The 17,970-nt window shown below is 38.9% G+C and overlaps 2 protein-coding genes across 4 annotated transcripts in view; one reads left to right on the top strand and one right to left on the bottom strand.

Moving 5' to 3' along the window:
- Window positions 1–15,927, bottom strand: part of LOC133611925 (uncharacterized) — a 28,051-nt gene extending 12,124 nt beyond the window's left edge. The window contains exons 1-4 of the mRNA XM_072913732.1: window positions 15,507–15,927; window positions 12,028–12,180; window positions 7,445–8,421; window positions 3,083–3,290 (exon numbers count right to left, since the gene is read on the bottom strand). Of these exons, the coding sequence (XP_072769833.1) occupies window positions 3,083–3,290; window positions 7,445–8,421; window positions 12,028–12,180; window positions 15,507–15,630 (1,462 nt within the window). The 5' untranslated portion in view covers window positions 15,631–15,927. The remainder of the gene's footprint in view (window positions 1–3,082; window positions 3,291–7,444; window positions 8,422–12,027; window positions 12,181–15,506) is intronic.
- LOC133611214 (uncharacterized) overlaps window positions 1–17,970 on the top strand; it is a 261,184-nt gene that overhangs the window by 107,849 nt on the left and 135,365 nt on the right. The window lies entirely within an intron of this gene.

Raw genomic sequence — 17,970 nt, 5'->3', positions numbered from 1 at the left:
AAAATGGTGCAGAGCAATAGCAACATAATGTTGCTCGAACGTTAATGTCACAACACACAAAATAAACATAGCGCTCACTTTCTGAAGTTATTCTTCATTCGTAAATCCTTCGAATTCTTCGTCTTCGGTGTCCGAATTGAAAAGTGTGTGTATAAGGTAAGACATATTATCTGGCACTTTGTTTCGCAATATTATGCAAACACAACTTTTCTTACCTTCTGGTACCTGCTGATCTGTATTTGGGATCTCTATAAATCCTGAAAAATTGTGCGAGTCCGCCTTTGTAGTCCGTGACGACACCGTAGTCTATAAGCGTCTTTTCATGAACCGGAAACACCAAGAAGCACCACCTTTAAAATCATCCAGGTGAAGTTCGCTTGCTAGCGTTGTTGCCTTCATTCGAATAGTGATGGTGCTGACACTTCTGCTTGCTGCTCTCTGCTCAACAACCCACTGTTCCAGTTTGTCCTCCAACAGTTGCCATCTTGCTTTGTTCCCTCGGAAACTCTGTTTTGTCTTCTTTACCTGGCGCAGGTCATCTTCTTGCTTCCTCCACCTACGCACCATTGATTCATTTATGTTATATTCTCTTGCTGCTGCTCTATTTCCGTGTTCTTCGGCATGACTTATTGCCTTAAGTTTAAATTCTGCGTTATACGCGTGTCGCTTAGTAGGAGCCATTTTGTGGTCTGGTCTTTACAGATGTAGACACACAAAGGAAATGAAACGAAAATCCGCGCCCTTCTTCTTCTTCCGGGGGCGGGTGGTTGCTTACAGTAGAAGAAGAAGCGCTTCCTGTTCTATGGGGGCGGGTGCTTACCTTGGCGGTTGCTTGCGTAGAAGAAGAAGCGCTTCCTGTTCTACCGGGAAAAAAGATGGCGGCTGTTTACCGAAGTTGCGAGACCGAAACTTTATGAAAATGAATCTTAATATTTATCCATGTATAAAGCGCACCGGGTTAAAAGCCGCACTGTCAGCTTTTGAGTAAATTTGTGGTTTTTAGGTGCGGCTAATGGTGCGGAAAATACGGTACTCTGATGATTAACTTGTGTAATGACTGTATTATGATGATAGTATATATTTGTACTGTAACTGTAGCTACTAATAATTATTATAATTTGTTTTATTTCTCTAAAAACAGAATAATATGTTAAGTTCATAAAAGGGAATTCAAATCAAAATGCATAAAAGTTCATAAGAAGGCTATATTTAAGTTACTATGGTTACAAATGTAATTTCATGCCTTTTTGTTAAGTTTGTGGGCATACTTTTATTTTGAAGTGTCTCGTTTGGTCTGTCGTCTGATGTAAGGAAGCTACTTCCGGGTATGAGTAAACATGTTTGATGCCATGTGAAGGCAGAAAGAGAGAGACTGACTGTCCCAAAGACTAAAAAGTGTCACAAGGACTCTAAGCGTTTGGGCTATAAGAGCCTGAAAATTACAATTTCCTCCTAAAAGAAGCATGCAGGCCAACGAGGTATTTGTTTGTCACTTCTGTTTGCATTTACTTCGGTAAAATGTTCGATCAACATGCTGTGCATGTTGATATTTTTACGTTTATAACGTGCTTTATTTTATTTCAGTTTTCACGGTGAATTTGAAGGGAAAGGAAGCCTTCAAATAAATCAGTTCAAGAAAGCCATTGTGTCTGTGCTATTTGGAGGGAGTTACATGTACCATGAATTGATTACGTGGACCTCGACTTAAAAAAGTTGAAAAACTTATTGGGGTGTTACCATTTACTCGGACGTACTGCAAGTGAAAAAGGGTGTCCCTCAAGGTTCTGTGTTGGGCCCCCTTATTATTCACTATTTACATAAATAATCTTGGACAGAATATTCCGAACTCAACTTTCTATTTCTATGCTGATGATACTGTCATATACTGCACAGCACCCACTCTTGCTGAGGCTTTTAAATATCTACAACATGCATTTGACAGAGTACAAGAACAACTTTGCTATCTTCAACTGGTTTTAAATGCAGAGAAAACAAAGTGTATGCTCTTTACCACATCAAAAACTGTAAGATCATCACTGTGTGAGAACATTTTAACAAGAAATGGGCAACAAATTATGTTAGTATCTGCTTTTAAATATTTAGGATTTTTAATTGATGACCACTTGAGTTTTAAGGAGCACATTCAGTATGTTGTAAAAAAACTGAAACTTTTACTGGGATTTTATTATAGAAACAAGTCTTGCTTTTCTTTTACTGTGAAACAGAAATTGGTGGAAACAACCTTTTTACCTGTTATTGACTATGGAGATGTGTTGTACATGAATGCTACTGCTGCTTGTCTCCACAAGCTGGATAGTGTGTACCACGAGGCACTGAGATTCATCACCAACTGCGCTCCCCTTACTCACCATTGTGTGTTATACTCAATGGTTAACTGGACATCTTTATGTGCTCGACGCCTCAATCATTGGTATGTTTTCATCTACAAAACCATTCTGGGTATCACTCCATCTTATCTGTCTTGTCTTTTAACAAAGAAACAAGGAAGTCACAATCTTCGTTCAATGAATGTTCTGCAATTTGTCGTCCCCAAAGTAAGAACTGAACTGGGCAAGAAAGCATTTAGGTTTTCAGCACCGAAGGCTTGGAATAACCTACAATCGAACATTAAACTTCAAACCCTAGTTACGTTGAATGAGTTTAAAGCTTCTGTGAAAGGACTGCAGTCTACCTTGTCTGTATGCACATGTGTCATGTGAGCAAGTTTTAATGTTGTAAATGTGATGTTTTATGTATTTGTTTACTGTTTTTAATGTAACCTTGCTGCTGCCCTCTTGGCCAGGTCTCCCTTGGAAAAGAGATCTTTGATCTCAATGGGATTTTACCTGGTTAAATAAAGGCTGATAAATAATAAATAAATAAATTTAGTGGTCAATTGTACGGAATATGTACTGCACTGTGCAATCTACTAATAAAAGTCTCAATCAATCAATCAAAACACATTGTTACGAACCGAGAGGAACATCAACCTCTCAATAATATTGTGTTTGAAACTGTCTCGTTTTCATGAACAATATAAAATCAAAGTTAGTAAACACGTGAGAGTAAGAAGTAAACAAACCTGTTCTGTGCAACACAACTTGATCATTCTTGAAAACTGCGTCCAGTAGTTGATGTTGTTTCTCCATCTCATTTTTTCTTTGAGAAAGTTCCTCCTCGTACTCTGCTATCGTTCTTTCGCACATTTTCACACAATCACAACACTTTACACTCACATCTGATCTCTGCTTAGCGACGTGTTGATCACTTCTGCGTCTCTTTGTTAGCAGCTAACAAGCTAAGCTAACTAGCTAGCCTGAGAAGCTTCAAAATCCCCTGGACGAGTCGAGTTTATCCTGACATAAATAATACATAAAGTGCCGTTTTTCATTCGACAGACAAAGACGCACAGATGTAGAAATGGAGGAATTAACACACATTTAAAGAACACGCTGTTTGCTAGCTTGTGTCTTTTGTCTTTTTTTTCCTTTTTTTCTACGGCAGGTTTCTTCTTCTGTGGTTTATTGAAGGTAGGCAAGCAACTTAGTGGTGCGCATTACCGCCTCCTTATGAAATGGAATGTGGATCGAGATGCTACCCTACTCTAAATCATTTCATTTACATCACTTTTACAACACATCGCTGCTGTAATCTTATTTAATTTTGCAAGATGTTCATTGATGTAAATCTCTAAAAACTTCCCCTACCTAATTGCTTTTAAAGCTACTTTAAATTGTATTAAAACCCCTTAAAATCATGAAAATGAAAAGTGCACATATATCATATTATTTTTGTGAAAACGGTTATACAGTTAATTGTTTCTTTATTTTCTCATTTTGTTCATTTTAATGCTCTATTATGTTTTATAAAACATCAAAGGTTTATTTGTCTTATCGTGCTGGTACATAGTGCATCTTTTTTCAGCTGAACTTTATAAGTGAAGATTGTCATTGATTGATTGATTGATTGATTGATTGAAACTTGTATTAGTAGATTGCACAGTACAGTACATATTCCGTACAATTGACCACTAAATGGTAACACCCGAATAAGTTTTTCAACTTGTTTAAGTCCGGGTCCACATTAATCAATTCATGGTAAATCTAGTGGCTTTATTGTGTACAACAACTACTACCACAATAAATAAAATAATAACACAATGAAAATTTTGAAAATAGCACTTATATATTGAAGCTATTAGCTAATGCAGTTAAAGTATCCACAAAGTATCTTAACCAAAGACAATCTGGCTTCATTCAATGTTGTACCTTTATCCATAGACATCTTATAAGTAGACGCAGCATTGGCTGCTGTGACGCGAGAAATTCGGTCGCCATCTTGAAGTGGTGATGAGGGGCCGGCGAGCAGCCTAAACTGACAGTTGACAGGTAGAAAACAAAGATGGTGTTCAGCGTTTTCCTGCTCAAATGAGCGGACTGTTGAAAATAGGAATCGCGGTATTACTTTTCACAAGTAAGATTTAACATTAATGTACAATTGGTTCTATTTTGTGAAAAGAATATTACCACAGAGTTGAGAAGGAGCAAAGATCTTCAATAGTACTGAAATCGTAGCCGCTAGCAAACAAGAGTATGACCATAATAGAATTGCTTGTCAATGAAATTAATTACAATTATAAATGTCATAATTGAATAACATAAAGTTGAAATAAATGATGAAGATAAAGATTGTAAAAGCCAACAGGGGTAAAAGTTAGGACCACAGTCCATATTGTGTTTGTTGGGGGGGGGGGGTTTATGTAGGATATACGCATGTATATATAACCTAATCATGTTGTTTCTTCAACTTAAAAATAGCTGACCGTTTTTCCCCCTTCTCTGGGATTATATTCCCAGTTTTGATCTAGGACGTCTGGTCACTTATAGCATATAAGAATATTCTATTACTGTTAAGCAAACTATGAATAATAAAACATGTATCCTTTATCATAGCTACACGTATGACAAAAAAAAGCGCGTGGAAATCAGTGGTATTCAGTGAGGTAAAATGAATTAAATGCGCTGACAGTTCATTGCTCCTGCCAAATGAATTGCACTGAGTGGAGCGGATCACCACTCCAAGATGGCGGCCCCGCGTCTTGTCAGCGCCAGTCGGCAGTAGCGCTCCATGCTGCGTCTATGCCTTTATCCCTTTTCTCTTCTTCCAAATCTGACTTCTTCATTACGTTTATCTGAACGTCATTATCCAGCACCACCTGCTGGTCACATTGTGTATCACAGTCAGTTTACCTGCATATCGTGACGTAGAACCGTATGTCAATCAAAAGCGCAGATTCTAACCATTGTAATCACTTTTATGGTTTGAAAATGTTGTGAATGTCCAGTGGGCCGCACTGAAATGTTAATTATGTCGTATTATGCCAAGGTAGCCCAATTAACTGCTTTTTTTAAATGCTGTTTTGCAAGACCCGTGTCACGTGACGTCAAACTTGACAACTCATTGGCTGGTTATGAGACAGGATCGATTGCTTCCGTCTTAATTTACTGAAAGCGATTCTTGCATTTTGAAGCATCACATTTTTTTGACACTGAATTTTTATGCATATATTTTTTTTTACACTGTATTTTTATACATTGAATTATTTGACACTGAATGTATAAACACAAAATTTTGAAACACTGAGTTCATTTTCAATTAAATTGTCAGCATAATTTGATGTAAAAAAAAAAAGAAAATCCAGACACAAAAAATTCAGTTACATACATTCAGTGTAGAAATAAAATAAAAAAGCTTTCGCAAATAAAGACACAAATTAACCTCCTTACATTGTATGAAGAACAAAGTACATCTTTTCGGTTGATCAGATTCGGTGACCACAGATGATGCGGTGGTAGTAGATGGAGTTAGTGCTGCAAGGGGTTCTGGGCATTTGTTCTGTTGTGTTACGGTGCGGATGTTCTCCCAAAATGTGTTTGTCATTCTTGTTTGGTGTGGGTTCACGGTGTGGCGCATATTTGTAACAGTGTTAAAGTTGTTTATACGGCCACCCTCAGTGTGACCTGTATTGATTTTGCAAAGTAATTGAAACATTTATTAGGGTACGTTGTTCCACTGTTGATGCGTCAACAGTGAAACAATGTACCAGAAAGGTTTCACATTATCATCATTGGGGTTTGTGCAGCCTTTTGAGACATTTGTGATTAAGGGCTGTATAAATAATCTTTGATTGATTAAGTACATATATTTGTGGCAGCGTTTAAGCTTCACTTTTGCGTTACATAGCACATAACTGTGGGGAGTTCAAGGCCCCTTGATTCAAGTTCGAAACAGAGGTGTACTCCAATAGATGCTTAATAATAACAATGATATTTGATGATTATTTGTATATACTAATTATCTATAAATCACATTAAAAACTAAATACACACAATAAATATCAACTGTGGTTGTTTTTAAAGGGCTTTATTAATAAAGTTGAAATGTGTGGAGGGGGCGTGGCCTGCGGGCCTGCCGCGGAACGGGGTGTGCCAGGACTGGCCTCGAAGACAGCGACGGGTGAGTAGATGGCCCAGGTGGGCCTTGATATCTAATCACCTGTCGCCTTTATTAGCAGCAGCCGGAATGAGACAGGTAGTTGAAACAGTGTTGTACCCTGAAATCCGGGCTCTCCTGGCGAAGAACCCACTAGAGGTCAACCTCTACAGTATGGTATGGTATTTACTACATTTATTGTACCCAACTTTAGTTGAAGTATACATTGCTTATTGCATAAAAGGTCAGGGGACATACACGCTGTATAAAACAATCAAAAAAATGAATATTCATATAATAAAAGAGAGTAATAAGTATCATTAATCATTTATAAAGTCACACTTTTTAAAAACAAATGATCTTACACAACTGCTCACATGATCTATAAAGTAAATTACAATATGCTTCCAGAAGTGGTCCAGAAGATGTTTCAGATGTGAACTAAGTGGGATTTATGTGTACTCAAAAGCAAAGGTATAAACAAATGTAAAACAAATATGTACATCATATAAAGCAGTTCATCTATGGAATCATTTACAATTAAAAATTAAAATATGTTTGACACTTTACACATTTGAAAACCGCATTATAAATAACTATAAAACTAAATTATGACTATTGTCAGTATACACATGTTTATTGTATGTTAAATATAATTGTTGAAACATTTTTTTAAAGAATGGAAAAAGTAATAAAAGGGTAAGCAAAAATTTTTTTGAAAATATATCGATGCTGCATATTTTGTACTTGACTGACACAAAGGCACTAATCTAAAAAACGTAATGTATGAATAGTAAAAGATTGAGTTAAACACAATGATGTCAGATGTTATATGTGGCGATGTTGTTAGAAAGTCAAAGTTTTGACAGTTTATTTAAAATCCTGCTGCTTCATTTGCTGCTGCTGTTCTCACCAGCACACCTGCGTTTACTTTTAAGACAATCTTTCATCACACACTGCAACTCAACACTTTGTCATCACTGTGTCTTCTCATGTGTCTTTTCAAGTGGTGACTTTGTGTAAAGCCTTTACTACAAATTAAACAAGAAAAAGGGTTTTCGCCAGTGTGTGTTCTCATGTGTAACTTCAAATGTTGACTCTGTAAAAAACCTTTATCGCAGATTGAACAAGAAAAGGGTTTTTCCCCCGTGTGTGTTCTTATGTGTATTTTCATATAATTGCTTTGTATAAAACCTTTCCCACAAATCGAACATGAAAAGGGTTTTTCTCCTGTGTGCACTCGAGTGTGTGCTTTTAAATGATGCTTGTGATTGAATCTTTTGCCGCAAACTGAGCACATGAATGGTTTTTCACCGGTGTGCATTCTCAGGTGTGCTTTCAAATAATTATTTTGTATGAAACCTTTACCACAAATTGAACAGGAAAAAGGTTTTTCTCCAGTGTGTATTCTCATGTGCGTTGTCAAATTTTGCTTCAGAGAAAATCTTTTACTACAAACGGAGCACGTGAATGTTTTTTCTCCTGTGTGTGTTCTCAGGTGTCTTTTCAAATTACCAAGGCGATTAAAGGTTTTGTCACAGTGAGAGCATTGGAAGTGTGTGTTGTCAGTGTCACATGTCTTACCAGCTATAGAGTCTTCATCATCAGTGTCAGGAGAGTGTGACGTTGTGTCGTCATTATCTGATAGTGGAGCTAAGAGCTTGTCTGCTTGTGATCCTCCACAGTGGTCTCCATCACCTTCTGTTGTCATGTGGTGAGCTGAGCTGCTGCTTGGAGGCTCCGCCTCTCTCTTCTCCTCACTTTCACATTTGACCTCATCATTTTCAATCTTTACAACGACAATATTTAATGGGAACTCCTCTAGATCTCCCTCATCTTCTTCTTTAATGAGTGGAGGCTGTGACTTCTCCTGCTCCATTCTGGAGGTCCACTCTTGCTGCTCAGGGAGAAGATGTTCCTCACAGACATCTGCAGAACACAAGAAAACACAGCTTTAGAAAAGTCCAGCTTTTCTCAGTCACATGAGACACTGTCCTGAACCAGCCTGTTCTGATAATGTCTCGAAGATCTCAATAATCACATTCAAGGTGTCATAATCATACCGTACATCAGGGAATAAAATAAGCAATATACTGTAAGTACGAGTACAGCAAAACAAACCTGGGCGAAAAATCTTACATACAAACAAGGCAGCTGCTCATAAACCTGAAGGACAAAACAGAACAGGACAAAACATGTAAGTGTAACTTACGAAAGAAACAATAACAACGTTCAACACGCAAAAGAAAGAAAATAATGACTCACAGGGAACCTGTGGAGGGAAAGTGCGTTCAGCGCGCCTGCAGGAGCAAAGGTCACCGCCTCTGGCAATGGTGTCGAGGGCGGAGCACCATCAACTAGGGGCGGGGCATGTGCGGGACGGCGAGACACAGCTGGCAGGTGATCGGATTTCACAGGTGGTACGTGTTAATCTAATCATCTGTTGTCCTTAACAGTGAGCGGCCAGCGGAGGAGGAAGTGTGAGAGAAAAGCTTCTGGAAAGATTGTGCATGGAATATAAAAACTCGGTTAAAACAGCACCTGTGACGTGATATCTGTGGAACGGGTAGGGATCGACTTCCACAGAACCAAAAACTAAAAGTAAACCAGGAAACATTAAAAACAGACATATCCTATATTTGCAACGTTTGAAACGTATGTTTAAACTGTTGCACTCTTGTTCTACATCATGTGGAAGTGTCATGATTTATATTCCGGCTCCTTAGTTAAGTTAAAGGGGAACATTATCACCAGACCTATGTAAGCGTCAATATATACCTTGATGTTGCAGAAAAAAGACCATATATTTTTTTAACCGATTTCCGAACTCTAAATGGGTGAATTTTGGCGAATTAAACGCCTTTCTATTATTCGCTCTCGGAGCGATGACGTCACAACGTGGCGTCACATCGGGAAGCAATCCGCCATTTTCTCAAACACCGAGTCAAATCAGCTCTGTTATTTTCCGTTTTTTCGACTGTTTTCCGTACCTTGGAGACATCATGCCTCGTCGGTGTGTTGTCGGAGGGTGTAACAACACGAACAGGGACGGATTCAAGTTGCACCAGTGGCCCAAAGATGCGAAAGTGGCAAGAAATTGGACGTTTGTTCCGCACACTTTACCGACGAAAGCTATGCTACGACAGAGATGGCAAGAATGTGTGGATATCCTGCGACACTCAAAGCAGATGCATTTCCAACGATAAAGTCAAAGAAATCTGCCGCCAGACCCCCATTGAATCTGCCGGAGTGTGTGAGCAATTCAGGGACAAAGGACCTCGGTAGCACGGCAAGCAATGGCGGCAGTTTGTTCCCGCAGACGAGCGAGCTAAACCCCCTATCGACCCTAGCTTCCCTGGCCTGCTGACATCAACACCAAAACTGGACAGATCAGCTTTCAGGAAAAGAGCGCGGATGAGGGTATGTCTACAGAATATATTAATTGATGAAAATTGGGCTGTCTGCACTCTCAAAGTGCATGTTGTTGCCAAATGTATTTCATATGCTGTAAACCTAGTTCATAGTTGTTAGTTTCCTTTAATGCCAAACAAACACATACCAATCGTTGGTTAGAAGGCGATCGCCGAATTCGTCCTCGCTTTCTCCCGTGTCGCTGGCTGTCGTGTCGTTTTCGTCGGTTTCGCTTGCATACGGTTCAAACCGATATGGCTCAATAGCTTCAGTTTCTTCTTCAATTTCGTTTTCGCTACCTGCCTCCACACTACAACCATCCGTTTCAATACATGCGTAATCTGTTGAATCGCTTAAGCCGCTGAAATCCGAGTCTGAATCCGAGCTAATGTCGCTATAGCTTGCTGTTCTATGCGCCATGTTTGTTTGTGTTGGCTTCACTGTGTGACGTCACAGGAAAATGGACGGGTGTTTATAACGATGGTTAAAATCAGGCACTTTGAAGCTTTTTTTAGGGATATTGCGTGATGGGTAAAATTTTGAAAAAAACTTTGAAAAATATAATAAGCCACTGGGAACTGATTTTTAATGGTTTTAACCCTTCTGAAATTGTGATAATGTTCCCCTTTAAAGTTAAGTTAAGTAGCAATGATTGTCACACACACACTAGGCGTGGTGAAATTTGTCCTCTGCATTTGACCCATCCCCTTGTTCACCGCCTGGGAGGTGAGGGGAGCAGTGGGCAGCAGCGGTGGCCGCGCCCGAGAATATTTTTTGGTGATTTAACCCCCAATTCCAACCCTTGATGCTGAGTGTCCATTTTTATAGTCTTTGGTATGACTCGGCCGGGGTTTGAACTCACGACCTACCGATCTCAGGGCGGACACTCTAACCACTAGGCCACTGAGTAGGTGTACTCCTGTACTCTTGAATGCCCTACCGGCAATAGTTAGAGAAGCATTCCTGATGTTTCCTTCTTGTTTTCGTGTGGGTTTTTTTTTTGCCTGTTGGTTCGGGACCCTTTGGACTGTGTGACAAGGGCTTCGTGACTTCCGCGGTGATTTTTTGTGAACTTCTGGATCTGTCTCCCGGGAGCCTTTTGGCCATGGAGACCAGCTGCTGGGTCTCTGCCACACCAGAGTCTGTTTGGAGAGAATGGAGGAGATGTGGATGAAGAGACAGGGCTGCGGAGCTGGTGCTGAACACCGGGACGAACAAGCTTTACAGTGTCTTGGCTGAATGAGCAGGTATCAGACACCTCGTTCTCCTTGGACGTATCCTCGCTCATCCATGCGGACTGGACACTGGCCGAGAGTTGGTGGGCGACTCAGGGTGGAGTCGGCTCTCTTTGTTGATTTGTCTCTGGCCATGCTCCCTCCCCACCACCCAGCAGACGATGGCGTGGAACACCACAGAGGCCAACACAGTGTATATGTTTATTTATTTTTTGGTTGTTGTTGTTTTAATTTTGTGGCTGTGTGTAGAAGTGTCTGGTTGCATCAGCTCTGCTCTTTTAATGTCTTTAATGTCCTTTGTGTTATTTGATGTTTCCCTCTTACACACATGTTTATGTGTGCTATGGCTATGAGGTTTTTTTCCTTGGCCTCAGTCTGGACCCCTTCTCCAGGGGCCCAAACTTAGACTGAATTTTTTTTTTCTCCCCCATGACATGTAACGGTGGTTCTTTGGTCTGTAACTGAAAAGTTGCTATTTCATATGAGCAATATGCTGAAACATTTGAACACAGCATGCAATAACTATACTAAAAACGAAAGTCGCGTTTTTGAACCGCGCCAATCTCATACCAGGCAGCGGCAGTCATCTGCCGTAAATACAACAGGTACTAACTCACCAGCTATATTGTTAGCGCTATTACCTGTTAAATTGAAATCAATTCCTTTTCATTTAGATGAGCATGAGGCGGGCAGTATATACTAGCTCCGGTTCAAGTCTGCCGCTAGCTGTCACCGAGCAAAGACTAAGTTTGTGGTCAAAAGCTTGCACACATAGATGCTCCTTCGGTAGGTGAATGTTCAATTCTAGTCAGAGAAAAATCGCATGATTTCTTTCTGGATGAACAGCAGTTACAAACATTGAACTCAATGATATCTGGATCTTGCTTACTTGGACTGTGATGAAGCTCTGAGGACTCTGCCTCCTCCTGCTCTCGAAGACACTCCCCCTCCTGAGTGATCCAGAGATCCTCCTCTTCCTCTTTAATGTGGGGATGTTGTGTCTCCGCTTCTTCCTCTTTTACACGGGGGGACTGCTGGACATCTGTTGGGTAAATAATGAAATAATATGAAGTGAGAATTAAAGTAGTTTTTGACTGACGCTTTTAACACAATGAGATTGTTTGTGTTTTAATGTATGTTTAGTAATTCAATTACTTTTTGGTAAAGTAACAAGAAATTATAATTAGTACATTTTAAAAATAATTTTCCACCACTACGATGGGTTAATGGAAGAAAAAAAAGCCTGCGTTTATTTACTGGACACATTGAAACTATAGAATTTTCAATGTTTTACTTGATTATTTGCTTGCATACAATTTATAATACTACATTTTTTTATGTAATGTGCAATGTTACATTTTTGTTAACAGAAGTAATTTATTCAGAATCAGAATCAGAATCAGAAATACTTTATTAATCTCCGAGGGGAAATTAAAATTCAAGACTGTTCATTTAGTCTTTTAAAAATGATTCCATACAAAGTACAATTTATATCTAGTCTCAAAAGAACAACATTATTCAAATTAGAATTTTGCAGTGTATGCCGTGTTATTTCAATATACTAGTTTTTGATCAAATAAAAGAAAAAACTGTTTTGAATTATCTCTGTGATTTGTATTCAATGGGTTCTTTAAAAGTCAGGGGGAAAAAAACAAAAAACCCGCATTTTTTGTGAAAAAATCGGCGATTTTATTGACGTCAGTAAAATCCAAGCAATATAGTAATAGCATCAATATAGAGACAGCTTGTTTTTCTACTCTACTGGTACTTGAAAGGCACACACGCATGCATACTCAGTTCCAATAAACATCTTTCAATTGCATAAGCCAGATATTTGAAGTTCTTTTTTTTAACAACGCATTACCTACTAATTACAAACCCTGTTTCCATATGAGTTGGAAAATTGTGTTAGATGTAAATATAAACGGAATACAATGATTTGCAAATCATTTTCAACCCATATTCAGTTGAATATGCTACAAAGACAACATATTTCATGTTCAAACTGATAAACTTTTTTTTTTTTTGCAAATAATCATTAACTTTAGAATTTGATGCCAGCAACACGTGACAAAGAAGTTGGGTAATGTGGCAATAAATACTGATAAAGTTGAGGAATGCTCATCAAACACTTATTTGGAACATCCCACAGGTGTGCAGGCTAATTGGGAACAGGTGGGTGCCATGATTGGGTATAAAAACAGCTTCCCAAAAAATGCTCAGTCTTTCACAAGAAAGGATGGGGCAAGGTACACCACTTTGTCCACAACTGCGTGAGCAAATAGTCAAACAGTTTAAGAACAACGTTTCTCAAAGTGCAATTGCAAGAAGTTTAGGGATTTCAACATCTACGGTCCATAATATCATCAAAAGGTTCAGAGAATCTGGAGAAATCACTCCATGTAAGCGGCATGGCCGGAAACCAACATTGAATGACCGTGACCTTCGATCCCTCAGACGGCACTGTATCAAAAACCGACATCAATCTCTAAAGGATATCACCACATGGGCTCAGGAACACTTCAGAAAACCACTGTCACTAAATACAGTTGGTCGCTACATCTGTAAGTGCAAGTTAAAGCTCTACTATGCAAAGCGAAAGCCATTTATCAACAACATCCAGAAACGCCGCCGGCTTCTCTGGGCCCGAGATCATCTAAGATGGACTTATGCAAAGTGGAAAAGTGTTCTGTGGTCTGACGAGTCCACATTTCAAATTGTTTTTGGAAATATTCGACATGGTGTCATCCGGACCAAAGGGGAAGCGAACCATCCAGACTGTTATTGACGCAAAGTTCAAAAGCCAGCATCTGTGATGGTATGGGGGTGCTTTAGTGCCCAAGGCATGGGTAACTTACACATCTGGGAAAACACCATAAATGCTGAAAGGTACATACAGGTTTTGGAACAACATATGCTGCCATCTAAGCGCCGTCTTTTTCATGGACGCCCCTGCTTATTTCAGCAAGACAATGCCAAGCCACATTCAGCACGTGTTACAACAGCGTGGCTTCGTAAAAAAAAGAGCGCGGGTACTTTCCAGGCTCGCCAGCAGTCCAGACCTGTCTCCCATCGAAAATGTGTGGCACATTATGAAGCGTAAAATACGACAGCGGAGACCCCGGACTGTTGAACGACTGAAGCTCTACATAAAACAAGAATGGGAAAGAATTCCACTTTCAAAGCTTCAACAATTAGTTTCCTCAGTTCCCAATCGTTAATTGAGTGTTGTTAAAAGAAAAGGTGATGAAACACAGTGGTGAACATGCCCTTTCCCAACTACTTTTGCACGTGTTGCAGCCATGAAATTCTAAGTTAATTATTATTTGCAAAAAATAAATAAAGTTTATGAGTTTGAACATCAAATATCTTGTCTTTGTAGTGCATTCAATTGAATAGGGGTTGAAAAGGATTTGCAAATCATTTTATTCCGTTTGTATTTACATCCAACACAATTTCCCAACTCATACTCAAACGGGGTTTGTATATATATATATATATATATATATATATATATATATATATATATATATTACGAGCGCGATGATGTCACGTTATCGATTATCCCAGCTGCATTAAAAAAAAAAAAAAAATATATATATATATATATATATATATATATATTTTATTTTTATTTTTTTTAACTAGGGACTTCCCGCAGGCCGGATTTTGGGCGCTGGCGGGCCAGATCCGTAGTTTGTAATTGGACTGACACTGCTTCACAGCTGAAGTTTCTAACGGATAAATAAAGTACTAGAATTGAATTGAAGCGTTGACTACTTTTTTGACAGATGATTGACAATAAATGTTTACTTTCACTCATTGGTGCATGTAGGTCAGAATCAGGTAATGAAATTAGCCATGAAACTGACAGAAAAAAAACATGTCATAAATGTGTGTCTGGCTGGAACTGTCGAGTTTTCATGAACAATATAAGCAAAGCAGTACATCATGCTTACATTACAATTTTACCTCTAAAGGTTTAGTGGCCACGTGCGTGGACAGCACCTTTTAGCTCTTATTTCCAAAATTGTGTACACTACTGAATTGGGGTCTTATGGTCGCTTATGTGGACACTTATACTGCCATCTGGTGGTGTCAGAAGAGTATAACATACAATGGAATTAGGGGGCGGGTGTATAAATAAGAATTAGCACGTCACTAAACATGAAGTACACGTTTGTGTACTTATGGACTAAGTACATCATATCAAAAGATGATTCTTAGTTTTTATTCTAATTAGGGTCCAATAAGCCCAAATAGCAAAGAGGGGTGGGGGGAAGCATGTAAACAAACAGCTTGGGCCTTAAGAGGGTAATACAGACAATCTGTTTAGGAATAGTGTTAATGATGACATGTGAAACAAACCTGATCTGTGTAACACAACTTGATCATTCTTGAAAACAGCGTCCAGTAGTTGATGTTGTCGCTCCTTCTCCTCTTTTGTTGAAGAACGTTCCTCCTCGTACTCTGCTATCGTTCTTTCGCACATTTTCACACAATCCCAACACTTTACACTCACATTTGATCTCTGCTTAGCGACGTGTTGATAACTTCCGCCTCACTTTGTTAGCAGCTAACATGCTAAGCTAACTAGCAAGTTAAGCTAGCGCGTAAAGCAGCAACGTGCGCTCAGGCTAACGTATCCGGACACAAACAAATATTAACAACGTTTACACTGTCACACGATAAATATGTGTACGTACTGATGAAGAACACATAACTGTTATACACACAATAATGTCTCCGTCAGGCGCCATAATGTCCTGTTTTGTTCACGCGCAGTGTTGTCAAATCTCGCGATAGAAAATAAATAAATTTAAAAAAAGGGAAAAAAAAGCAACCGGCTCTATTTCTTCTTCTTCTCACTGTCGGTTTGCAGCGATGGCAAGAAAGTTTCATAGCGCCATCTAGTGTGCTGTATAATGTAGTGCGGGCCGTAGGACGGCGGGGAATCCCGTTAAGAACCCGTAGAGGACAGCAATAGGCCGAAGATCCATCCATCCATTTATTACCGCTTATTCCTTTCGGGGTCGCGGGGGGCGCTGGAGCCTATCTCAGCTACAATCGGGCGGAAGGCGGGGTACACCCTGGACAAGTCGCCACCTCATCGCAGATGTGCATTTTAAAAATTAAAATACCTTTTAAATAACTAGCGGCCCTTTCCATTATTTCTTACAAACCGTTCCATCTTCATACTGTTCAGCCTATTCGGGAATTGTGGGCTTTCCTTTGAAAAATGCCAAAAATTCCCAGATTTCCCCGAATTCCAGCTTTTCCGGGACATTTTTCCCCATTCAAAATGAACTGGCCATTTTTCAAACTTCCACCATTTCCAAATTTTTCAACCGATTCAAACCATTCCACCTTCAACACATTCCACTCATTCTGGATATTCAAACTATAATTGTTCCAAGTTAAAAAAAATTCCAGGAATTCCCAAAATTCCCATTTTTTTGTCAAAACCTTTTTTTTAAATCCTTTTTTCTGGTGACTACTCTTTCCGCATTTGTCAACCCACTTCAACCGTTCCACCGGCCAAACATTCCTCTTAATCGGACTGGAAAAAATCCAGTATTTCCCGAAATTCCAGGAATTCCTTAATACAATTTCTCAATTAAAAAACTGTTACTACTTCAACATTTCTCGACCGATTTGAAAAATTCCGATACCAACCATTTCAACTCATTCAGAACATTCAAGTCTTTTAACATTTTCCAAAAAAATCCCGCTTTTTCTGAAATTCCCAAATTTCCATGAAATACTCATTGAAATGAATGGGACACTTTTCAAAGTTCCACAATTCCCACATTCTTTGTCCGATTCAAACCCTTCCAACTTCATAATATTCAGCCTGTTTAAAATTGTGTGCTCTGCATCAACAATTTTAAAAAAAAATTCCCGGATTTCCAAGAATTCCAAGTTTTCAGGGACATTTTCCCCATTCAAAATGAATTGTCCAACTTCCACAATTCCCACATTGTTCAACCAATTCAAACCATTCCACCTACAACACATTCAACTCATCCTAGACAAACTATCATTTTTCCACATCAAAAATTTTTCCAGGAATTCCTGTTTTTTTTGTAACCCTATGTCCAACTTTTTTCGTTTGACATGTTTCATCCCATTTCTACTGTTCCACCGTCAAAAAATGTTTCTTAGTCAGGCCAAAAAAACAAACATTCCCGGTTTCCCTGAAATTCCAGGAATTCCATAATACCATTTCTCAATTAAAAAACTGTTACTACTTCAACATTTCTCGACCGATTTGAAAAATTCCGATACCAACCATTTCAACTCATTCAGAACATTCAAGTCTTTTAACATTTTCCAAAAAAATCCCGCTTTTTCTGAAATTCCCAAATTTCCATGAAATACTCATTGAAATGAATGGGACACTTTTCAAAGTTCCACAATTCCCACATTCTTTGTCCGATTCAAACCCTTCCAACTTCATAATATTCAGCCTGTTTAAAATTGTGTGCTCTGCATCAACAATTTTCAATTGACGCCAATTTCCAAGAATTCCAAGTTTTCAGGGACATTTTCCCCATTCAAAATGAATTGTCCAACTTCCACAATTCCCACATTTTTCAACCAATTCAAAACATTCCACCTTCAACACATTCAACTCATCCTAGACAAACTATCATTTTTCCACATCAAAAACATTTCCTGGAATTTCAGTTTTTTTTGTAACCCTATGTCCAACTTTTTTCGTTTGACATGTTTCATCCCATTTCTACTGTTCCACCGTCAAAACATTTTTTCTTAGTCAGGCCAAAAAAACAAGTTGGTTTAAGAACTATACACATTCCCGGTTTCCCCG

Source organism: Nerophis lumbriciformis, linkage group LG08, assembly GCF_033978685.3.
Source record: "Nerophis lumbriciformis linkage group LG08, RoL_Nlum_v2.1, whole genome shotgun sequence".
In the NCBI taxonomy this organism is placed as follows: domain Eukaryota; kingdom Metazoa; phylum Chordata; class Actinopteri; order Syngnathiformes; family Syngnathidae; genus Nerophis; species Nerophis lumbriciformis.
Note: the sequence above shows the minus strand (reverse complement) of the source record. Positions and strands in the feature narration are given on the sequence as shown.